The sequence below is a fragment of the Pagrus major genome, chromosome 18 (assembly GCF_040436345.1).
Source record: "Pagrus major chromosome 18, Pma_NU_1.0".
Lineage (NCBI taxonomy): Eukaryota > Metazoa > Chordata > Actinopteri > Spariformes > Sparidae > Pagrus > Pagrus major.
This window is the reverse complement of record NC_133232.1, coordinates 18,312,735-18,336,955: the sequence shown is the minus strand read 5'-3', so window position 1 is coordinate 18,336,955 and position 24,221 is coordinate 18,312,735. Positions and strand designations below refer to the sequence as shown.

General features: G+C 42.4%; 2 protein-coding genes across 3 annotated transcripts; one reads left to right on the top strand and one right to left on the bottom strand.

Moving 5' to 3' along the window:
• Positions 1-25: 25 nt before the first annotated feature.
• On the bottom strand, positions 26-19,238 carry micu3b (mitochondrial calcium uptake family, member 3b). 2 transcript variants are annotated; one of them, XM_073487039.1, is made up of 15 exons: positions 18,985-19,238; positions 16,696-16,843; positions 14,273-14,304; positions 14,086-14,164; positions 10,746-10,793; positions 10,575-10,657; positions 10,417-10,488; positions 8,838-8,879; positions 6,905-7,000; positions 6,249-6,337; positions 5,842-6,013; positions 3,860-3,968; positions 2,947-3,104; positions 2,326-2,394; positions 26-1,198 (listed from the first exon to the last, which is right to left on the bottom strand). In XM_073487039.1, the coding sequence occupies exons 1-14, from the start codon at positions 19,216-19,218 to the stop codon at positions 2,326-2,328; spliced, it is 1,431 nt and encodes a 476-aa protein (XP_073343140.1). In that variant the 5' UTR covers positions 19,219-19,238; the 3' UTR covers positions 26-1,198. The 2 variants fall into 2 exon arrangements, with proteins under 2 accessions (XP_073343140.1, XP_073343141.1); XM_073487040.1 differs by lacking the exon at positions 6,905-7,000.
• Positions 19,166-21,957, top strand: fgf20b (fibroblast growth factor 20b). Its single transcript, XM_073487041.1, has 3 exons — positions 19,166-20,344; positions 20,569-20,672; positions 20,844-21,957. The coding sequence occupies exons 1-3, from the start codon at positions 20,050-20,052 to the stop codon at positions 21,087-21,089; spliced, it is 645 nt and encodes a 214-aa protein (XP_073343142.1). The 5' UTR covers positions 19,166-20,049; the 3' UTR covers positions 21,090-21,957.
• The last annotated feature ends 2,264 nt before the right edge of the window (positions 21,958-24,221 follow it).

The window sequence follows — 24,221 nt, the reverse complement described above, 5'->3', positions numbered from 1 at the left end:
AGGACAAAATAAACAAGAACCCAAATATTTTATGTTATATTTATTGTACCATGTCTTTATCAATGCATGTACACTCGAATGTCAGCGTAACAGTCAAGGCCTGATTTAAAAGAAGCACATATGGAGAGAAGTTTCCAAAACTCTTCAAGAGGTAGACTAACTAATCCAAACACCCAAAATAAACAGTAAGTGGCCTAAAATACAAACCCATTATTCTGGTAAAGCATGTAACATGTAAAACACCCCACCCAGAGCAAACATTACACCAGAAAACAACAGCATCACTCAGTAAGAGTGAACAAGAGTTTAAGAGAGGATTTCTATAAAGAAGATAAAGAAGTGTAAACTCTTCCTTACAGAGCCTAAAGGGAGGGTCATTTTTATAAATTGCTCCTTTAAAACCAACACTTATTTCAGCTGAGTGTCCCCAGAGTGGAACAAACATATGGCTTCAGTATTCTGCATATTTATTTATAAAGAGGTCTCTGCTGCCAGTGGCATGAAAACAGAACTAGTCTTTACTAGCCAAGAAATGATTAACGCTGTTAGCTGCCCGTAGTTAAACAGTGAAAAAGCCACAGACTGGGTTTGCTTCAGGCCTTCTGCCTCTGGGGGATCCTGGAGGGTTTTTAGCTGCAGCGCTTTGGGAGAGAGGAGAAGGGGGAGGGAGGGGGAGGTGGATAGGGAGGAGGGGAGGTGCTGTCCTAAGCTGATCCGTGCAGGGGGCTGCAGAGCCGACAGAAGGACAAAGTATGTGTGCAATGCAGCCATGCGGGACAAAAAGGAGAATCAGCCTGAACAAAGCAAAGCAGCAATAAGACAATGTTGGACTTTTAGATAAATAAATAAAATCAGTGTTAACAACAATCGTAAAGGGATAAATATATTTACAAGTACGTGAATCAATTAATAGTTCAAAGGCAGTAAGACATGTTATTGAGTCCAATTCAGAATCCTGAAACGCTGAGTTCAGTGGATTTTCCTGTTTAGATCTCACAAGGGTCATTCTTGTTTGTTTGACAGCTTCCCACTCAGCTGACCACTTCCTGTTTGCGCCACATCCTGTTTATTTTAAAAACTTCTAACAAAGTGCAATAAGATGCCACGACATGCGTTAACCCGCCTGTCCTGGTAGAAAACACAGAGGAGGCACGGCTTGTCCAGTTTCTGAGACATGCACCGATGATGGGCTTTTCACCTGGACACAAAACAGAGAGACAATGATAAATACGTGTGACACTGCTGTCTTATGAAGGCAGACAGGATGAATTATGTGAATTGTTCTTACTTTAAACTGCACCCTGTTCTTTCTTTTATATTACATAGCAGAATTAAGATACTGAGCAAAAAGAGTACATCAGACTACAGAGAAACAGAAACTCTTAATCAAACAGCCATGGAGTGCGAGAGCTGCAGTAGTTCTGCAAGTATGCAGAAAAATATATGGTCCTCAGCATATTTACTACAGCTGTGGATTTTCAGTGTACAGGCGACACGCAGCAACCAGCTGTAATTCTCACAAATAGTGACAGAGTAACAGACTGAGAAATTGTGAGAGGCAAAAATATTTTGACAAATGTCTGTTTCTTACTCAAAGTTTTAAAAGAAAGATTTTGTTAGCACTGGGTAGAGCTGGGCTGGCTGTTTCCTGTTGTTTCTAGTCTTTGTGCTAAGCTAAACTAATCAGCTGCTGGTTGAAGACTCAACAGACAGATATGAGGATCATGCAACTTTGCCAGGAAAGCAAAATGTTCCTTTAGCTGCTGTCAAGGTTACATGTTTGTTGATAAATACAAATGCTGCACTTAAAATGAAATATTAACTGTTTACTGCTCTCACATTCTGATCAAAATCTCACAATAATGAGGCTAAACAGAGGCCACTTTTCTCTTGAAATTCTCAAAATATAAATATAAATAAATATATATTTTCATGTAGCAGCACTGTTTTCAAAAACATCCATATCGAGTCCTTTCCAAAGATTTATCAGGGAAGATTATCAAGCCCTCTCCCATGAGGTGCATTTCCTTTGAAACATTTATACGGCTTTAAACTGCACTGCTCACTGCTCATGTATGCAGACTTAAGCTGGTATCTGGTGGCAGTTGATCAGGCGTTAATATTACAGTGTAACTCAATGCTCGGGGCGAGCAGAGTGTGGGCCTCAAAACACATCTGAACAGACTGACTGTGCACTGGGATACAGCGCCTGGAAACTCTGTTAGGGAACAGTTTTTTAAAAGTAATGTTGCATTTTTAACCTCATATTAAACATTGTTAGTATGTCTTTATTCTTAATGTTGACAGTGTGAGAAAATAATTTACCTATTTGCTTGAGAGCTCCTTCTTCATGCAGGACTTAAAAGAGGTGAACTTCTCCTCCCCTCTGACGCCCTGTGAGTGCAGAAATAGGTGTGTGTGGGTAAGAGACAGAGGGAAATACTATGAGAAGACCAGTTTCATGAGCTCCCTCTAGATGGCAGTATAATTTCACAAAACTCACTAATCGCCAGCTCAGTGGTGAGATGTGTTTCAGTAATAAAAAGTGGCAGCAGTGTAATTTAGACATTATGGTATGGAGGTATTTAAGTACACCACTACCTAAAGAAAAAAGTGACATAATTAGGGCTGACTCAAAGTTGTAATTAAACAGGAAAGGTGGTGTTTGTGATGCTAATAGCTGCGTAAGTGGGCTTAATTGTGTTAAAGTACCCTGTTCTGAAAACAAACATGTATTTCTGTGCTCAGCACCGACCCATATTTGCCTTTTTTCTTTAACCTGCTAAACTGACTTGACTTTGCATCCATGTGTCCATCTTTGAGCTCTTTCTGCTGCCCTCCCACACTGACGAGGGAGGAGGAGAGAAGGCCGGGTGAGCACATTTATTCTGTCACCTTCAGTGACATCAAACAGAAACAGATGGCGTTTATATGCTGCTGTCTCACCCCATCGGCGCGGTGCAGCCGGTCCTTCATGACGCCGATGAACTCCTTGTGGCTGAGTTTATCATCACGATCTTCGTCGAAGATCTTGAAGACTGTGTTGACCAGGTGGCGGGTCAGCTTGATGCCCGTGGCCACGTAGACAGCGCGGGTAAACTCCTCTGAGAGCGAAGACAAACAGGTGATCAGGTGAGAAGTAAACAACAACTCATGTTAAGAGGGGAGCAGCATCCAACTACCTTTAACAATTCAGCTTGAAATAAGACTAAAATCAAAGTGATATCAGTGTTTGGAGAGTGACAAACGTATTTTTTTATCCCCATCAGATTGCCTCTGGTTTTTGGGGTTCTCTTTTCCCTGTTTTCCAGCATACAATTTGTGTCTGCATTGTGTTGCATAGAGCAGCAAGTCATCTCCTTTTTCTGTTATTTTTTATACATATGTATTGTAATAAAAATAAGGGCTTTATAACTAGAATGGCACTCAGTATAGCACAAACCTCCACCAACGCCCAACAGTCCTTTTTTGTACTCACTCATAGATACCAGCCACCTAAATTGGCCTGTTTTTTTCATCAAGATCCGTGCATTATTCCCTTTTTTAACAAACTTCCTATCTCACAATGTTGAAGAAAGTGAGAAAAATGGATCCTTCCCTTTATCTGGATCGGCACCAAAAGTTAATAGTTCTTATTCTGGGCCGAGACTTATCCTCCATACAAGTTTGGTAGACATCCATTCATGAATTTTTGTGTAATCCAGAAGTTTGTGTTGGAGCTCCTACTCTCATAGATATCCATGCATTTAACTAATTTGTCACATTATGAGAAGGAAAAACAGTAAAACTAAACTATCCAGTGACTCCAGTTAGAGTGTTATACAACTATTATGTGTGTGACTACAAACTGAGGCTTTACCTTGACCAATGGAGCGGTTGGCGAAGTTGTACATTTGCATGGCGATGGTGAAATCCTCCAGGTTGTTAAGAAACTGGAAGAAGGACCTGAACTCCTCAAAGGTGATTCCCTGCAAAGAGACAATAAAACGATGACTTTATTTCTGAAACATAAAGCTTGAGAAATTATGAAGTGCCACATAAAGCAAACTGCTGCATGTGTCAACACAGCAGAGGATAGCGCTACAGTTCACACAACACATTATGTGTCTTTCATCCTGGGGGGAATCCTTTAGTGTGTGTGGGACCTTGAAGCCATCAGATAGATAACACACCCAAACACACAAAGTATACACTGCTGGATTTTCCCCGCGCAGTATGGACACGCTGAGCTGTCAGCGGCGGGGGGAGGACTGTAGCTTTTTGGTGAGAGGTCAGCCCGTTTGCAGACTTTTCTATGGCAGATTAACCTGATACTTGAATAAACAAAAACAACAAAAGTGATGAATCCCCAAACATCTCAGGCTTGGCTGATGACTCAAACACTGAGCCTATTGATGTCCACTCAACCATCTCGCAGCTACTAGCTGCTTCTCTCGCCCAGGGCCCCACCAAACAGGCAACGCACACAGCCGAACAAATGGAGTAATGACTAATCTGTGACGCTTTGCTGTTTTAACAAGGTGAGGGCCATAAAATATCTCTTAGCCCAACGAGGAGACCCACTTGATAATAATGGAGATCTAGCAACAGGCTACTCGAGGCGGCTGAGGAGCGGGTCAGTGAGCCAAGAGGAAAAACACATTAAAGCTAAAATGAGGATGCCTCACTCAGCAGCTAATTCAGAGAGCGGTATTCAAATAAACAGACGACTGAAATACTCCCATACTCACACAAAACAATTGAAACAACTGTAAACAAGTGCTGTTATCCCGATATTTAAACATCTGTAAAATCTGCTGCAGTTCATGTTCAGATTATGAGCTTTGTTCATTAATTTTAAAAAGTCAGGAAACCGATTACCTCAGAATTACCACGCAAAGTAGACTATTATGAGCTAAAAAGTTTTGACAACTTAAAAACATTAGTCTACTTTACTTGGTAATTTTGAGGTAATTGGTTTGCTCCATTTTAAGTCAGATCACAGTGTCTTCCTGAGAAGACTTCCTCACTCACTCATGTCTGTGAACTAAATATGATAACCAGCAGGCTGTTAGCTTATCTTAGCATAAAGACTGAAAACAGGGGGACAGAGCTAGCCTTACTCTCTCCAAAGTAAGTATCTCTCTGGGAGCACCTTTACACCATAATTACACATTATACAGTATTTTTCTTTGTTTGCTTTAGCTGTACAAAAAACAAAATATAAAAATGTCAATTTGCCTTTTTTTTTTAATTCAAAAAAAGCTTATTTCCCCAAATGTTGGACTGTTGCCCTTAAATCCCCGGAAAAAATGTCCAATTAAAGTTCTAGTGTGTAGAAATTTGTGGCATCTAGTGGTGAGATTTTACATTGCAACCAACCAAATACCCCTCGCCTCACCCTCCTCTACGATGGCCACTTAACATGCAAAACACGTGAAAAGCCCTCTCTTAGAGCCAGTGTTTGGTTTGTCTGTTCTGGGCTACTGTAGAAACATGGTGGTGCAACATTCAACCCCACAGAATAGGGCCCGCTCCTTCTGCTCCTTTTAAAATTGATTCTTAGTTTTAGTATATAAATATTATATTACATTTCTGCTAATAGATCCTCCTTAATCCTACACACTGGACCTTCAATTATTTCGACAAGATTTGTGAATCTTCTAATGCTGAAGAAAGAAGTTCATCAAGGTCTCCTGCATTTTTTGAGGCTCCAGTTGTTGATGTTATATTGGATTACATCATTATGTAAGCTGTTACTGTTATTGCATCTACCCCGTGTACTTTGAGATGAGAAATTACAGCTGTCAGAGGTAACAAGTGATAACAGAGTGAATCTGAAGAGAGAAAAAAAAGGCGAACCTTTTCGTCCGGCATGCTGTGGCGGACATTTTCCAAATACCCGCTGACGTCGTCCACGTTGGTGTAGCGGAGGAGGATCTGAGCAAAGTCTTCCTCACTGATGGTGGGCAGGCCTTTGGAGTAGGAGAGGAACTCTATCTCAAGCAGCTCTGTCTGCAGGTTGTCCATGAACCTGGAGAAGCGAGACAGACGGCAGCTGCTGACAGGAAACGCCACCACCACCACCAGAAACTCGCATGCACAAAGGAACACTTAACGTAGGCACAAACAAAACCACTAAAGGTTGAGCGGTAAGAGGTTCAGCGTGGTATGAAAATGATTAACGACCTTATTACAGTGTGAGATAATGATTTTCTCAGGGACACCATGATTTATCACAGAGCAGAGAAAAAGGTGTTTCAACTCACTTGTAAAAATCTTCAAATTTCAACTCAGCTTTGCCTTTTTTCCCAAAGAAATGCACCAGAAGTGTTGTCTCTGTTTTCTCAACCACTTGCTATCAGAGAGGGAAAAAAGTGAGTGCATTATGACACCTCATAGCTTTAAATATCCACCTCAGATGCAATATGTTCGATATAGTCAAATAAATTGAGTTAATCACAGAAATGATTCAGTCAAATATTGAGTAAAGTCTTCAGTTTGAGCAGTCTGTGAGCAGAGCTGTTTTGTTACATACAAGCGTATCATGGTAACACCTGGTAAACATTAACAATGACTTTGATTCAACATGCTGAAAGTAGAGATGTTAGTTAATGGCCATACCCAGATTCTACTATTGAATAGTTACTCAGAGTTAATGCTTAATTTTTCACTGTGCCTGAAACCAAACCAGCATTTCTCATTTCTGCTCGATACGAAGACGTGCCATGCAACAGATTCATTAAACATGCTACAGAGGAAAAAATAGAGGAGCTCTTTGTGAGTACATCTATAACTTGCTCCCCAGTGCTCACTAACAGGGAACCTACAGGAGTTTTTATAAGAAACAAATCAGTTAAGGACAATCATAACCTGGTGCTTATCATTACTGAGTAACTAAAGTGATGAAGAAATATCTGGCTACCTCAGTGAGATCAGAAAACAGAACTTGACTTGTGCCACGTCTCAGAACATCCCACATGCCCCGGGCCTCCACATGCTGACTGCCTTTTTTAAGAACCTGTAGCAGCAGTTGGAGCACAGCTGTTAGAAAATACATCTCACACATGTTACTGAGATTAGGAAAAAGGAAGACGGACAAAGATGGACAATGCACACTGAGGAAAGAAGAGTCAGACAAATGTAGCAGGAGACAAAAAGTCAGACGGGAGGGACAGACATTCAGACGGGAGCTGACAGCGGTGTATCTGAGGGGCCCATCAGCCCTGACGTGAGCCTGCTCTGCAGCGATGCATGCAGCCTCTTGGCAGGACACCGAGCCAACACAGCTAGCACATGGACAAAGCATGCAGGGCGTGAGAGCTAAAGGGTGATTCATGCCAGGTTAACTATGTGACTGATCCCACCCAGGCCATCATCATTTGATGCTACTCAGTGAGGTAAATGCAGGTTATCAGACACCTCTCTACTGTTGGGAAACTTTTTCTGGAACAATTTAGTCTGAGATTGTAAGTCTAAATATAAAAGATGATGGTGCAGATTTGATCAATAAGCTAAAATGCACAAAACCTCAACACATTTCCTGCTCAGGGTTTCCGAGTAAAGAAGCCACTCTGCTATTTTTCTCAATGAGGTCACGCTCCTGATCTTGGATTAACCAATCATTATTGTTATTACAGTTTACGCTGCTCCCTGCAGTCTCCCAGCTGCGTGGGACTACTATAACTACAGCTGCACTGAAACACAACTGTCAACAACAATTTTCTTGTAATTGGGGCCATGTGCAATAAAAAGATCACAGGAAATCGAGTAGTAAGGAAACACTTGGATTTCTAACTCGCAGTTATAAACCATGTTGGTGCGTCTCGCTCTAAATCTGTTCTTTCAGTCAAGATGTTTCTCATGTGACCAACCAGAAACAGCAAGTAGACGACGACACGCATTCTTAGGAATGGCTTGTTCCATTTCATAATATTTATTTATCTTACTTTTTTTTTTTTCATTTCGCTTGAGGGGGAACGTGAGACAGCTGATAAAACAGCTCTTCCTCTGCACCTCGTCGCTTTTCACCAGAGAGAGAGATTTATGACATGATCCCACAGCTAATTACGGAACAACTCTTTAATGCGCCGCGCTGTTCCCATCTCATCCCATGAAAAGATCCTGATACACTTGTAATTAGAATTTGCTGGGGAAAGCCCAACCGCAGCACTGAAGACATGCCTGTTATGTGTTTTTGAAAAGATTTGACTTTTGAACTTTTTTGCTGGAAAGTTACCTACAGTAAGTCAGGAGGAATCAAAACAAAACAGACACACCTCAAGGGAAAGTCTTCAAACAGTGCTCTGAAAAGATGGGTCTGTCCCTCTGTTAGCTGGAGGCTCTTCTATATGTGTGTGTGTTAAATGTTTTCTCACAGTGCTGCTTCTCCTCTCTGACTGGCATCTTCATGGTCAAACCCATCACAAAAGGTAACCTGAACCAAAATACCACTCCTCAAGAAACTGTAAAAATAAAACATGGGGGTCTGGGCAAGTTGTTGTCAGTCTTCAGGTAAGAGCTTTTTGAAGTGGAATCTCTTGCCCGACGCTGACAAAAGGCGAGAACATAAATCATCTGCGGTGCACCCCCTATACTACCACACACACACACAAAGACAATATGTCAGATAATGTTGAAGCGCACAGTGGTCTGTTTCAATTCCAGTGAGTGTGAATGAGGTTATCTGGTGTTAACAGACACAAATACGGGTGGTGTCAGCCCCTGAGATACATGTGTGTTTTCTGTGCTAACTCACTATGCAAAAACATTGTCAGGTTAGGGAGAGCGCATGCCAAAAATACAAGCAACAAGCAGAACAGTTCATTTTTCCTTCAGGGAGAGAGAACAATACATACAGTGTGCGGCTGGGATTTGTGATGACCGTACAGCTGCAGGCTCTGAAACGCAAAGAGAGATCAGAAAGAGGAGACTCATTTATAATTCACAAAGTATTTTAGAGCAGGAAGATGGATGGAAATGAGTTTTTAAGCTGTCGATTGAAGTTGTAGCTGTCTTCATCTTCAGCTCTGTCTTCTTGCAAAGCATCATTATATTTTCAAATCTAGAGTACCCATTCTAATGATCTTTTTGAAGCTCATACGGGCTTCAGATTAATGCAAGACCGTCCAGAGATGCTAACGTTTGTCCTGGCAGAGTAAGCTCCTCCATGTTGTGTTTGTGCGATAAGACCTCAAAGAGTTGCTCTTATCGTTCCATTCAGCTCTCCCTGTTTACATCCACCTGCATGCAGCTTAAGATGGCCCTAAAGAGATGAAAGCCTCAGGCATGTTTTACCCTGTATGACCACATTAACCTCTGTGCAGCCTGTCTTCTATCTAGGAACTCTGCAAGTGTAATGTCATGTCATGTAAGACACTAGCCCCATTCACACTGCCCTTTGAGTGCGGGAATCATGCGCCGATTTTCCGAATCGTCCTCTGTGTGAAAGTTTCAGATGCGGAGAGGGGGAACAGTTTCGCTGCAGTTCTGATCCGCCTCCGGAGGTAGTATCAGAGTCGCAGCAGAGGCGAGCTGGCGTCTGTGTGAATGGATAGCCGGAGCCGCGGAGCGGGGGCATGTCGGTCTGATGGTGTTCACAGTCTGACAGCTAAACAGATCCTTCACTCATCAAATAAAAGAAAGGACCCGCAAAGCAACATTACAGGACCAAACAACAGTAATGTGGTAACTGGTAGTGTCTTTGGCAACTTACATGAGGAAAAAAATACCGCATATAAACAGTCAGCGGGTACATGTTTAGATTAACAGGTGGACACCAGGGGAAACACGTTGAAAAAACACACTGACGTCATCATCATGACGTATACCGTCACGCCTCTTTTGGATCCGCAGCGCTGGCTTGTTGTATGAATTGACACACTGGTGCGGCTTTACACCGGAGCTGCTTGGTTCAGTGTGAACAAACAACGGCGGAGATTTGGCGAACCTCTGCTGCAGAGATAATGCGGAGTCTCTGTGTGAAAAGGGCTATTGATTCAAATGTAAGATTCAGGTCAATATCAAGCTGCATTGATATATTATTCTAAATTAACAATGGATTAAAGGACTGTGTGTAATGTAAAAGGTGTCATTCATAGCGACAAACCTAAAGCTAATTATTTTGCAGTCCTGGCTAAACGTAGCAACTGAGGACTGTAGACTGTAGAGGTATTGGTACTTTGAACAGCCACTTTCTCATTTCAGTGGAGAGCATTAGATTGGATTTACAAACACCCCCAAGGTTGAAACTGGAATTTGCACACAATAGACCAAAACAATGGCTAAAAAACAAAAAGATGAGGGGAACTGCAAAGACTGGGTTAATAATCACCAGCAACACCTTTATGCATAGTCATTTGTTACATTGTTAGTATAAAAAAAACTGATCACAGCAGCTTTAATAACTGTTAAAAAGCAATTGAAAGCAAATCATACCTGCTGGTCAAATCTTTGCACGTCTTCAGCAACTTCCTTTCTGTCCTTTTTCTTACGGAAAATTTCTTCCAGCTGGTGAGAAGATGATAAGTTATTATGCAGAATGTAACCGATCAAATGCATTTAACAATACCTGAATATCAAGAAGGGGCTCTTACCACCAAGAACTCCCTTTTGTCCACCATTTCATTCCCATCTGCATCAAACATGTTGAAAGCGATCCTGAAGCCTGCATGGGGCTCTGAAATCAAACAAAACAAGAATCACATGAGACACCTTTTAAACTCGAAATCATTTTAAAGATAATTTTGCTTAAAATAAATACTGACTTGTTAAAATGCAGAGCAGGAAGAGGTACTCTGTGTAACTGATGACACCTGGGAAAAAAAGAGAAAGATTTGTCAAGCTGGGAAACAAAAACCTAAATGTTCCCTTTTCCACACAGAACAGCATCAAACAGCATTAACCAGTTAGCTCAAGATGTTTACAGATGTTCAAAGTCATCCGCCCGAGATGAATAAGCCATCCGAAGAAACAGTGCACGCCTTCAGACAAGAGTAATCTTCTCGCGCTCACTGATAACATCTTAAAAGGTGCCTTTTCCTTCATGCTTGGTGTTCCCCTCACACAAACACAGGCTTTACAACTGAGCTGACCTATCTGGACACAAACCCAAACAAATTTAAGGCCCACGGCTTCTGATCGTGTTTGGGTAACAAGGTGTAATACATTCTCAAGTGATCTGTCACTGATTGAGAATGGCCGATTCAGGTTTTGTGTCGCGTCCTTCAGCTCCCTTTGTTGTGTGACACGGAGAAGGGAAGAGTAAGTGTCAGGAGACATCTCAGTCGACTCGGGAGGCTTCTCCCCTCTGACTCTGAAAGCATTCCCAAGCTTTTGTTTGCTCGGGAAGATAGAGAATCGAGCGCAGATAGTTCTGGGTGAGTGCTCGTGGTGTTATGGGAAAAGAATTCAGGTAGAGGGTTTGCTGCAGGGAGATATTTCCAGAGAGAGGGAAAAAACTAGCACACAGAGATGTCATTTTTACTTCTACATTTGCCCTAGAGGCTTAAACTCTGCTGCTAACAAGATGTAAAAGTCAGTGAAACACATGTACAGACTGAGGGGTGAAAAGAGAATTAGCAATGCGTGCCATTCGACTAAGTTCATCAAAAAATCCCCACGCGAAGTGCTCCATCCTCTCACCCCAGCTCTCTCTGTTTGGCAGGTACGGCCCTATAATGACAGCAGATCTCCAGCTTCAAAGCCTTTAAAGCTTAAATGGGTTGAAGAGAGAAAAAAAACTTTTAAGATTCCAGCCATGTTTCACCAATACCACACACCTTCAGTCCTGGAGGGAGCCGCCCCCCCTCCCTCCTCCCTCTGAGCCTCAGAGCTCAAGTAGATGTTGTTAGACAATACAAAGAATTCCACAGAAACACTTCATACAGAGTGGCAGTCCCGGAGATGTAATCCAATGCCATTCTTAGGCTTCATAATGTCCGTGGTGATCAGGGGGGTGGCCAGTGGGACATGTCTCAACATAGCTGGGTTCAAACAGCTCCCTCATTCTCTAAAGCAGCGCTTTGTTCACAGATCAATCCAGTCCTTTTTTTCCTGACAAAGCCGCAACGTTTAACAGGAGGATTAAAAGCCCCAAATCCCGGCATTGGCACTTAGCTAAAGCAACAGAGGAGAGAGCAGAACAGTGAGATCTGATGCTCCACTGGCTCGTATGACCTACGGAGCGGGAGTGTGCAGGCCCAGGTGGGAAAATTTAAAAATCTTCACTCACGCTGACAACTTCATTTTATTCATGCAACTTTAGTTTGAATTAAAGGGACAGTTCACCCCCAGATCAAAAACACACATTTTTCTTCTTACCTCTGTTGCTATTTATCCACTACAGGGTTTGAGTTGCAGTTGTAGAGATGTCTGCCACCTCATGAATATAATGGAGCTAGGTGGCACTGGCTTGTGGTGCTCAAAGCACCAGAAAAAAACCATCTTTTTACCAGAAGTACACCTGCCTAGAAGGAAGTGTGCACCTATGATTTCTGCAAAGAGACATTGCTGTTCATTTTTCAGATGTGTGCTTTAGCAACAGTGTGCTATCCGAGTGCCAACTAGGTCCATTATACTGGAGAGAAGGCAGACATCTCTTCGGCAAATATCTCCAAAACTCTTCAAGTCACACCAAAATAATCTGTGATGTATTTGTAGAGGAAATATATGCACTTTTGATTTTTGGGTGAACTGTTCCTTTGAGGTTTGCAGGTGAAGAATGAAGAATGAGAGGTATTTCATGAACTCCCTTAAAGGTCATCAATTTTGAAAAATAATACATCTACAGAGCTTGTAGAAAGGTGCAGAACAAAAGTATATCTTTTCATGAAAAACATTATTATGATTATGAATTAATAATCTAAAATAAACTGTCGGGTCCAAAATGATTGTTTTGTTTATCTCTGTGTAAGAATTCGGACAGGTGGCTCCAGCTTCTAACAAGGTTTGTCAACCAATAGTATGACACTGGGTATCACGTGGTATCTGTGTTTCGTCAGCATCAAGTGTCAAAAAACATAAAAATGGGTGAACTATCTAATGTTAGCAACGTTAGGTAGTGCAACAATCTGACAACCACTTGAGTGGGCAGATGATTCAAACAAGACCGGTTGAAGGGGGAACATGGAGTGCTACATTTAGTGGCTGGATGTTAACAGGAACACCATTAAACACATTATTAGCCTTTATTTTGAGCGTCCAAAAGTTTTGAGCAATTTTCAGTCTCTGAGAAGTTTTCTGAAAAAATACACTTTAAATTAATTAATTCCAATTAATTGAGAATGAACCCTAGAGTCAGCTCAGGTAAACATGCAAAATTGTGAAATTTGTCTACAAACAAGCACACCGTTCCACATATATGGGCAATAAAGTTTCCAAAAACAAATGAATAAGTCTTGTTTCATGATGTTTTCATGATTTATATATTGGTATTGGTATCGTTTCCCGAGCAATATGAAAACTCTTTTTTTATAATGCAGAAACAGATTCTTGGGATAATTTATAATTATCAAATTAATCTTAAGTTTACTCTTTCATGTCATGTTCGTGTCATTTTAGATGAAAAGATTATTGTAACACTGTAAAATATCCTGCCTCTGTTACAAATACTTCTCAAGTGTTTGATAACTACATTTGAGGCATCACTCCAAAATGTGTGTATGTCAGCCAATACATCAATATCAACATTTTCCACCTCCTGATATTTGTATTGGCATGGGCCCCAAAAATCCAGTATCGGTCGAGCTTTGGCTTAAAATGAGCTTTGCTTTCAAGTAAATTCCTCCGCTCCCTATAATTAGTACCAAATTATATACTTCTTTCCAGGAAACTTTGGGCATTTTTAGCAGAGAAAGCAGGGAAGACAATTACGTGTATTATCAATGGAGCATTCCCTCCTGCAGAGGTTACTTGAGAATAAATCTACAACATGTTGCCAGACTGATGGAGAGATAAGATAGTATTTACAACACACTCACTGGATTATATGAGGTCGACATGCACAACAGAGCACACTGTGAACGAGACATAGAGGCCTTTAAAAAAATAAAAGCATAAAGGGGAATTACTTTAAATTCAGTGGATTTATGTGGCGGGTTACTTCACCTCGTTCACGAAGATTTCTAAACAGATTAGATGATCCTTTCCAAACAGGCGGGGTATCAGCCAGCATCTTGTCTAAATCCTGCGAGAATAGAAGAAAATCACTCACTTATTTCTAATTCCCAGTTAATCACGACGTAATGCAGTGTTTGTTGGAGGTTTTACAGGATGAAGAGTAGATTCTGCTCACCTTTGTGGTGAGGGACTTCCTTGTTCTCCTACCTAAACAAAACAAGGTTAACAGTTAGCGGATGATAAATGACATCTGACTCACAATAATACATTTAAAAGGTGAATTCTGTGTTAGGAATACAGAACCAGGAAACAAAAGTGAAAACTGGTGTTTATACGTGGACAGAAACACAAGCTGTTTATCTCCATGAACACATTCCATTGGTCAATAAAGCAGAAGATAAGGTGGACGCGTTGTAAAAAAAAATCACATCGATAACAGTGACAATAACCCTCCAGCGACACATTTTAAAGCCTGTGTCTAAAGCTGGGATTATGATTGCCTTGTGATGGCCTGCTCTCGTCCACAGTGAGGTGTCTGAGTGAGCATGCGGAGATAAAAGGAGGATATCGTCCTCAATGTTCATGTATTTGATGCTTTCTATTAATGTTTCATAACCTGCAAACGCTTATGGATGTGATATGAATTATTTAAGTGACAGCACTTTAACTTTTGACTCAAATGGTTCACTTCTAAACCCCACCGTCCTCTGCTTAATGTCTCTAAAATTGAACCATAAGTGGGCACGTCCAAGGCTTTCCTAAACGTCTATAAGAATGAGAAAAACACATCCATTTTTACAGCTATTATATGGCCTTAAAACACCATGATTACTCAAGCCATTAGCCACCAGAGAACAATGACGCACGGTATGCTGACACATTAGTGCTCCTTATTTTCCTTTTTCATTAGCTGCCAGTGAAGACATATCTAAAAGATTACAGCAGGCCACACACCTAAAATCAGAATCAGAATGTCTTATCATTACATTTATGACATCCATGCTAAGTTGTTTGGTCTCTCTGGCTCTCTGCGAGGTTGTTGCCACATAAATGAGCCATAAAAGTGGGGTTGCTGGTAAAGATGTCTATCTTTATGCAGGTGTTATGACTGAGGCTCTTCAAGCCACAACTTATTGTCCGATGACACTTCACGGGCCTTCAGCTACAAGATCCAGGACAAAACAACAACAATGGGTTGTTTTTCAATCTCATGGTATTGAGGATGAAGGAGCAGGGGGTTTATCTGATCACTTGACGGAAGTGTAATTAAGCAACTGGCTGATGGCAAATGTGGCTGATATCTCCAAAGAGCTACAAAGATTAGAAAGGCAGTGTAGCATTACAGAGTCAGAGGCCACCTTCTTTAAAAAAATTATTGATAGCAAAGATTTTAAACTCATTTTAGCACTCATTTATAGACAGTCAAAGGGAAACTGAAGTCTTGAAAACACTTCAGAAATTGTGTCCTCTGGTCCCATGCAGGAACTTTTATAGGAACCCAGGAACCTTCTTAAGAACTCAACAACTTGTGCTTCAACAATTGAAACTGAATTAAATATGGTTCCTCTCATATAGTTCCTGACCTCCCCTAAAAGTAATTTCTCTGGAGACAGTATTTCCTGACGGGTTTACGAGTTTACAGGGCTGAATGTCGCTCACTGATCAAACACATCAAGTCCAGGCTTCTGCAACTGCTGTACAGATATTACACCAATCAACCACAACATCAAAGGGACTAACAGCTGAAGTGAATAACAGCGATCATTTCGTAACAACGTTTTCATTGGAAGTCTTGGGTTCTGGCATTCATGTAGATGCCACTTGACATCATTGCAGACCAAGTACAACTACTCATGGCAGTGTCCCCTGCAGAAGGACAATGCACCCTGCCACTGCAAAAACTCCTCAGGAATGGCCCGAGGAACATGAGAAAGAGCTCAAGGCGTCAACCTGGCCCCCAAATTCTCAAAACATATTTTATGTTTGATTCAATGCAGTTATGCACTAAATAAATGAATGATGGCAAAACACTCAGCAGTTTGTCCACTTTGGAGACAGAAACCAGCTCTGCATGTATCCACTGAATCCATTCATTACATTCGAACTCAGAAACAATGCATTGATGTTTTCTCTTGTATGAATATTGTGACACAAAAGATCTAATCCAATGTTGTTCTAATCTGTCTAATCTTTAACGTTAGTCAGATGTGTGGAAATCAAGCAGGAATTCAGACACTGGACTTTGGTTCCTCGTTTACTTCCTGAGTTTAGTTCTCGTGGCTTCAAAGTTCCTGGAACCATTTGGCCAAAAATGGGCTTAACATCAGAAGGGCTGCAACTAATGATTACTTTCACAAATCAATCTACTGATTATTTCCAGGATTAATTGTTTGATCGCTCACACTCACAAATCCCATGGTGACATCCAAAACACCAAAAACATTGAACTTGCGCTGATGACCGATGGAAAAGGAGTAATCCTCACATTTAAGACGGTGTCAAAAAATTTGTGTTAATGAATTTATTGTCAGTGGACTAGCTGATTGATTGTGAGTTTTAGTATTGTGGGAAAAAGCTGAGTAATAGGAGTACACTCACTCTTGGGTTCATTCAAAGTGATGGACTCGATGAAGTTGAGTGGCGTCATGTAGAGCTGGCCGTCGCACTCCACTGAACTGAACAGGCGAAATCTGTTTTCATAGGATGACATGTACACATCTCCATCATCCAGACCATAGCTCCTCGCCTGTAAACACACACACACACACACACACACACACACACACACACACACACACACACACACACACACACCATCATGAAATACTGCAACTCATCTAAATAGTGATAATACTGTCTGAAAGATGCTTTTTATGAAATCCACTGAAGCTTTTCTTGTCACGAAAAGCCTCGCTCACAGGGAACAACAAAGAGGCCCGAGCTTTAATTCAGTAATGGGGCGCATGTTATGTCAGCCCTACTTTTCATCCCCGAGCACCAGATAATGTCCCTACAACTGTTCAAACCCAGCCAGATCAGAAGGCTGGACTGGTGAAGACAGAGTGGATCTCTCTGTCAGGTGGCACCGTGCCAGGTCCACTGGGCACAGAGCAAACACCCAGGGAATGTGTGCCCCCCTCTGCTTAACCATTAAACCCCCTCCAACCACCCCCACCTCTCATCAAATGTCAGCCCCTCCGCCAAGTCCCAGTGTCCAGTTTCCTGTGTCCCTGGATTCTTGCTGCCTGTGGACACCAGTCAAGGTTCCCTTAGATTAGAAACAAGGAATCTTCTGTAGCTACAAGTGCAAACTAGACCTGGTTTACATGGTTTACATGTTTGTTTACATCCCCTGTGATCTGTGAGAATGGTGTCAACAATGTCAGCACGTCTGAGCTAAAGAGACTTACTGTAGAAGTGTTGGTATGTAGGCTAACAGGGCCAAACGCTCAATGTACAGTGGGTGGACAAAATAACTTGAACATCAGACATAATGCAAAAAAATACAATAATGCTGCAAAAAACCTGTTTAAAGCCAATAATTGTTGCTGAAATGATTAAACAATTAATGTATCAATCATACTGTTTGTCATATATTGTCATATGTATTACTGTTTGTCCATTACATATTGTCTTACATGTACTGTGTGTATTTTCCTCCTTTTATTATGTCTGCCTTTGGAAATTGCCCCTTGGGGATAAATAATGTTTTTTTTATTTTAATTTCAATAGACACAGCACTTTAAATAACGGGGGGGAAGCATTTTTCAAGAAAATACGTCAGTGTTCTCTGGTGTCCAGGGATCGAACAAATTACTATTTTTATGACTTTTAGTCACAAAACCTCTCAAAGGTCTCACAACAAAGTAGTTTTTTATTCCACAAGTATTGCTGAAGCTTTGACTCTTAAACATTATTTATCTTTTTTGTAGAATGAAACAGACTAATCAGCTCATCGTTTCAGCTCTAAAATAGATCGGATACACTGTCAACTGGTTTATGTTTCTCAAATGTGAGGATTTGCTGTTACATATCTCCATAAGTTGAATATCTCTTGGTGTGTGACTGTTATTTGAACAAAACGAGCAAATGAAGAAGTCACTGAGCTCTCGGAAGTCGTGATGTCACTAGTTTTGGATGTTCTCTGGACTAAACAATTAATCAATTCTTCAAATAAATAATCAATATATTGCTCACTATCAAAAAGTAATTTGTTGGAGTTATACTTACAATATTATGATGTCAATCCTAGATGTTTCGTTGCCATATTTTGTCCACCCCTGTAGCTACCTAGGGTGGCTTTAATAATAGGAACATCTTAAATCTGGCATCACTAACGTCACCATGATTTGATTTAAAAAATGTCTGATGCGGTTTGAAGAAAAGAAAAAAGAAAAAACATACTCCAAACCTCCCAAAGCTATGAATTGTTGCTAATCTATTGTATAGTACATTACATTACACAGCCAGGTGTTCTTGTTACTTTGTTGAACACCTAAAATATGTAAATACAGTATAATTATTGAATAAATATATCTATTTTCTCCTAGCTTTCTTGAGGTGAACATTACTTATGCTTCATATGTGCAGAAAAATCAGCAAAACCTTCAGCTATGATAGCAATTAGTCTAGGTCACGTGCTCTGTGAACTTCCTCTGACCGTTTTGCCACTTCAGCACCAAAGGTCGAGGACAGCTCCTCGTGGTGACGACACATTTACCTTATTGTACTTTCACGTGCACTATATGACGTCAGCTAATTGTGTTGGAAGTGCAGCTTCGGTCAGTGTTCACGTAAACTGGAGCGTGTTGACCGGCTGCTGGTGTCTTTTTTCTGTGTGACCGTGTGTGAGCTGAGTGATGTCAGCTTCACAGATGTCCACTGTACCTTATCGCTGGCAGAAACTGACGGCAGCGGCAGATGACGGAGCCGAGCCTCGAAGCGGCTCTTCAGCCCGGAGCCCGAGCCGTAATAAGCAGCTCCGGCCGCGACGGTGACGCAGGCTCCGGCTGCGACCACCTTCAGCACCTTTGTCGCCGTCGAGCCGCTCCGTTGTTCCCGCGGCGTAAACGTCGCTGCTTTGGAGCTGAGTGAATGTGTAAGCCTGCGCAGGGCAGCCATGGCTGTTTACACTAAGGTGTCGTAACCACCAACACACACACACACACACAGAGACGCGCGCGCACACACAGGGCAGAGCAGCTCGAGCCCTGCTGCTCCGAGCTCGCGAGAAATGCCGTGGGTATTTCAGGTCGCTTGGGGATTTTAAGGCGTGATTTGGTGAGAGTGAAGGAAATGTTCAAATCTTTGCACAAACGTGGAAACACAACGCTTAAATACGTCTCGTCTCTTTTTAAAGTGTCAAATGTTTCGTGTTTACATATTTAATTTGAATTTAAAGTGTGTAAGTGCTCAGTTTAAGCCCACCATCAACTCTCTCTCTCTCTCTCTCTCTCTCTCTCTCTCTCTCTCTCTCTCTCTGTCTGTCTCTTATTTTATGCCTTGGGAGAAGGAAAAATCTATCTGCCAGGGCACGTCTCAACTGTGACAGCCCCGCCCATTACTAGTCCTGTGGTTTTGCACCTGCCTCACCACCCCTGCCACTTTGAGCGGAAAACCTTCCAGGAGCTCCTCTACCTGCACTGCAGCGTTTATCCAGCCCTCACTCCTCAATCCTGCCCGGCTCCACTGAGGCATCACCATCCGCTGTGGACAGGTATGCACCATGAGGGCTGTCTGAGCAGCGACAGAAGGAGAAATCGGTGCGGGCAGCTGCGGAGGTTTACTGAGTGTTTCATGTGAGGAGGGGGGAGGAATCAGTGCATGTGCTAAGTAACGGAGGAGGTGGACGTAAACATGCAGTAAGTGACGGTGGCAACCAGGTAGGCTTACTACGCAAGAGCGCTCCCTCCGGACCTCCTCACTGAACTTTACCCGCTGAGCTTTGACGCGATGGCTGCTGCTGCTGCTGCTGCCACTCTGGGGGAAGTTGGAGGCGTCTTGCACGGCATCGATGGTGTCGCACAGGTCGGGTCCCATTTCCTGCTGACCCCTTTTGGGGACAGTCCGACGCTGCTGGGCGAGCACCTCATACCCGGGGACAGGCTCTCCCGGAGCACCACGGCGGATTTAACGCACCTCAAAGGGATCCTCAGGAGGAGACAGCTGTACTGCAGAACTGGATTTCACCTGGAAATACTTCCGGACGGCACTGTGCAAGGCACGAGGAAGGACCACAGTCGATTTGGTAAATAAAATTCAATTTGTTTTGGTAGCAAAAGATATAAGAAAGTGGCCAAATTATTAGAGTAATGAGCAACAAGGAAATAATGATTAAAAAAACCCATCTTATGATATAATCCTGTTATTACGATGTAATGTTGAGTTGAATTTGAACTTTTGAGCGTCTATAATATTATTCTTTCATCTCTGTCAAAGTCTGAACTGAACAACTGTGTTATTCTTCTCCAGGTATTTTGGAGTTCATAAGCCTTGCTGTTGGGTTGATAAGCATTAGAGGGGTGGACAGTGGACTCTACCTGGGGATGAACGACAAAGGAGAGCTGTATGGCTCTGTAAGTACACCTCCGCTTATTCATGCTGCCTAAATCCCTGTGGTGATGCGCATGCAGCCTTTTTCTTTTCACATATTTGGAGAATTTGATTTACAGGAAGATACATTTAGAGAAGTAATGAAATGTGTAATCAGCCAGGACTTGTCTTATGTTGTGCCCTGTTGTTTTCAGGAGAAGCTCACGGCCGAATGTGTCTTCAGGGAGCAGTTTGAGGAGAACTGGTACAACACGTACTCGTCCAACCTCTACAAACACGGAGACAAAGGGACGCGTTACTTTGTGGCATTAAATAAAGACGGGACACCAAGGGATGGGACTAAATCCAGGCGGCACCAGAAATTTACACACTTCTTGCCCAGGCCTGTGGACCCTGACCGTGTGCCAGAACTGTACAGGGATATCCTGGGACACAGCTGAGACCCGGAGCCCTGGTCCAGTTCAGGAATAGCTGCTAAAGCCCTGGCAGGCAGGGAGCAGAGAAGAGAAGAGAAGAGAAGAGGGACGCAGGCATGGGGATGATGTGGCCGGTGCAGGCTGGTGGACATCAGCCCGAGCAGCAGGGATAAAGGTACAGTCCGGGGGCCTCTTGTAGGAATGCACGGGCCATCTCTCAGCAGCCAGGAAGACAGGCGAGAATGTCTGCACACTCGGCATGAGGGGGTCGTTTGTTTTAGAGGATAGACGACCCTAAAAAGTACCTGCATGGAATAGGAGAGGGATGGGAAGCGGTGCTGGATGGTCGGGGAGCATCTCCTCTGGTCAGCTGACGTGGAGCCCGAGGGAATCATGAATGGTACTTTTAATTTGGTGTCAGAGAGCTGTAGTTTGTTCAGAAGGACTTTGAAGGAATTCTGTTTTTATTTCTTACCTGTGTGTAGACCTGTTTGAAAAGAGAAAAAATATGTAACAATTTATTTATTCATTTTAGATACATATATTTATGTTATATATTTATTTATTTGAGAATATATTTTTACAGTTATATACATGCAATATAGAGAAACCACTAGAAACTGTATCGATTATATAAAGACTGACACACTGTACTATTATGTCTTTTATTCTGAAAAACAAGCTTCGCTAGTGATAACCTGTAATATGACAACAAATATTGGCAAAATTTGGAAAAGATCCCCACATCTGAAATGCATTTAATCACAATATGACAACTGTGAATCAACTCTTTTTAAATCCTTGTAATGTTGACGTATTAATTCCAACCAAACTACTGTTACATGTGTTACAGGAGGAATCTGAAGTCAAAAAACTGATGATACAAACAATAAATTGCTCAAAATGTGATCAAAATGCTTTTTTTTTTGTCAGAGATGAAGATATGTGACCAGTTATTACCAAATTTCCTTTAAAAAAAGGCACATTTTTACTTTCAACAGAGCGATATTTATTTTTAAAACAAGTGGACACTTTACTGGTTGCTTTTGTCTTTCAGAGTTTAAACATATAAACCTGCTTACGAGACCAATGTTGTCTTTCTTTATGGACACACTTATGCCGAGGGACGAGTCGTAGACCTGGTGCGGGCATAAAAACTTCAAAGCCTCCCTCCTCAATCGTTTGAATGTCGAGGCTGCGCAACGACGCGATCGGGGCCAAATAAAATGTGACCTTTAACTCGGGCCCAGCAACATTAGCAGCTGTATAAAAGTGGAGGTCAGAGCGATAAGGATGAAGTAACCTCTGCTGACGGTTTTAGGTCAGTAGACCTGTTGAAACATCTTATGATGGAAGTCAAGGTGGCCAAGACATTTTTAGTTAATCTCTTTTTTTCAGACAATTTCTATTTGTTTGTGTTAAAATGTTTAATAGAAGGATTGTTTTACTGTCCCATCATTTAAGAACTAACCAAAAGTATTTTACAGCAGCTGAATTCTTGATTTATTTTCAAGAGGTCTTATCTCATGTATCTGTGCACAGTTTCCTCCACGGTTGGGGGAAGATCTGTGTTGAAGCATGAAAAGCTCAGCCTGTGATCTCAGCCTGTGTGTGTGTGTATGTGTGTGTGATGGCGAGCCAGTGGGGGTGTCTCGATACGGGGAGTCAAGCCTGCTGCCAACTCTCTCCTGTCTGCGCTGTGATACTGTGGGACTTTCCCACCTGCACACCTTGAACATCAACGCGCTTCTGTCGTCGATTAATGACAGCATCCCAGAGTGTATTATAACCTGCGTGCACGTGGACATCCCCTGTCCACCAGGTGAACACACGCGAGCCTACTGCTACATGAAAAAAGGATTCTGGTGCTTGTTTCTGGAAAGATGCTGTTGGTGCTCGTCTTTCCGTAGCTTAACAAGTGTGAAAATGATGGACATGGAAATGATTGCTCCGACCTTTCCCAGCTGAAGAGTGTGTCACAACAATAGTTTTTTTTGTTGTTGTTGCACTACCTTCAAAGAGTCTCAGTTGTGGTCATGAAAAGCAGACTTTGTGTAAATCTAAGAGCCCCCACCGCCCCCCTTTTGACATTTTGAAGGTCATCCCTCTAAACACACTGGAAATCCTGACTTGTGATACCTGATGCCCAGAAGTGCTCTTTGGCACTTGTTTAACCGATGTTTTCGGAGTCTACCTGGCCCTGAGACAGATGCTTTTGTTCCTCCTACTCCACCTCCTCCAGGTGGTCCGCGGCTCCTCACTGAAAACACTTAAACCCCTCATCCGCACCCACTCTGGAGGGCCGTCTCTCACGCTTAATGGACGCTCCCTGACTTTCATCACCTCCTCAGCAGCGGCCTAAAAGGGCTCTCGAGGAAACCCAATCAAGTGTGTGTGTGTGTGTGTGAGAGAGAGAGAGAGAGAGAGAGAGAGAGAATATGGCATGGGTCCACGGGCAGGTGTGGAAGTCAGTGATCTTCTGTGTCTATCTTCACAGTCCAGTCAGACAGCGCAGGTGTTCCCTGAGCACTCAACCTCTCACACTCTGATCTCAGGCCTGCTGTTTGTCAGCTGGGGATAGCAGCAGCAGCAGGAGGAGGAGGAGGGTGGAAATACAGCCGGCTTTGTTGTCTGCCCCCAATTATCAGAGAGCATAATTTCTATATTTAGTAGGCTGCGTTGGGGAAGACAGGGGAGGTGCCGAGGAGCTCACCTGTTGCTCCAAAGCCGTGGCCACTTCTAAGAGTGTGTTTGCGCAGGGACGCTGTCTGCAGCTTTGTGTCATTTGAATCCTGCAACTATTGATTTCAGGCTCTTTGTTGTTTGTTTTTTCCTTAGTAAATTGCTGTGCGCACAAATTATGAGCTGCATGTGTGTTTATAGGGATTACAGCAGAAGTGTAAGTATAGCGTTATCCACTTGATACTTTTGGGCTTTCATCTGAATCCAGAGAGGGAGAGAGAGGCATCAATCCTGGAGAAATCTGCAGCCAGTGGTCCCAAATATCATCCATCCATCCCTTCATCATTCATGTTTAAAAAAATCTTGCTGCACTGTGTTTGAGTCCAATCATTTTTAGTGTCATAGCTAAGAGGATTTTGTGGTCTGCCTTCCGCAAGCGGCAATTAGACCGGCATACCTGATTTACTGACACTC

Coding starts and splice junctions, on each gene's coding strand:
- micu3b (XM_073487039.1), bottom strand. CDS start 19,218: ATGGCTGCCCTGCGCAGGCTTACACATTCACTCAGCTCCAAAGCAGCG. Junction 10,658..10,745: donor CCTGCTCTGCATTTTAACAA/GTCAGTATTTAT, acceptor GTTTGATTTCAG/AGCCCCATGCAGGCTTCAGG. Junction 8,880..10,416: donor TGCAAAGATTTGACCAGCAG/GTATGATTTGCT, acceptor TTTGCGTTTCAG/AGCCTGCAGCTGTACGGTCA.
- fgf20b (XM_073487041.1), top strand. CDS start 20,050: ATGGCTGCTGCTGCTGCTGCTGCCACTCTGGGGGAAGTTGGAGGCGTC. Junction 20,345..20,568: donor GAAGGACCACAGTCGATTTG/GTAAATAAAATT, acceptor ATTCTTCTCCAG/GTATTTTGGAGTTCATAAGC. Junction 20,673..20,843: donor AAGGAGAGCTGTATGGCTCT/GTAAGTACACCT, acceptor TGTTGTTTTCAG/GAGAAGCTCACGGCCGAATG.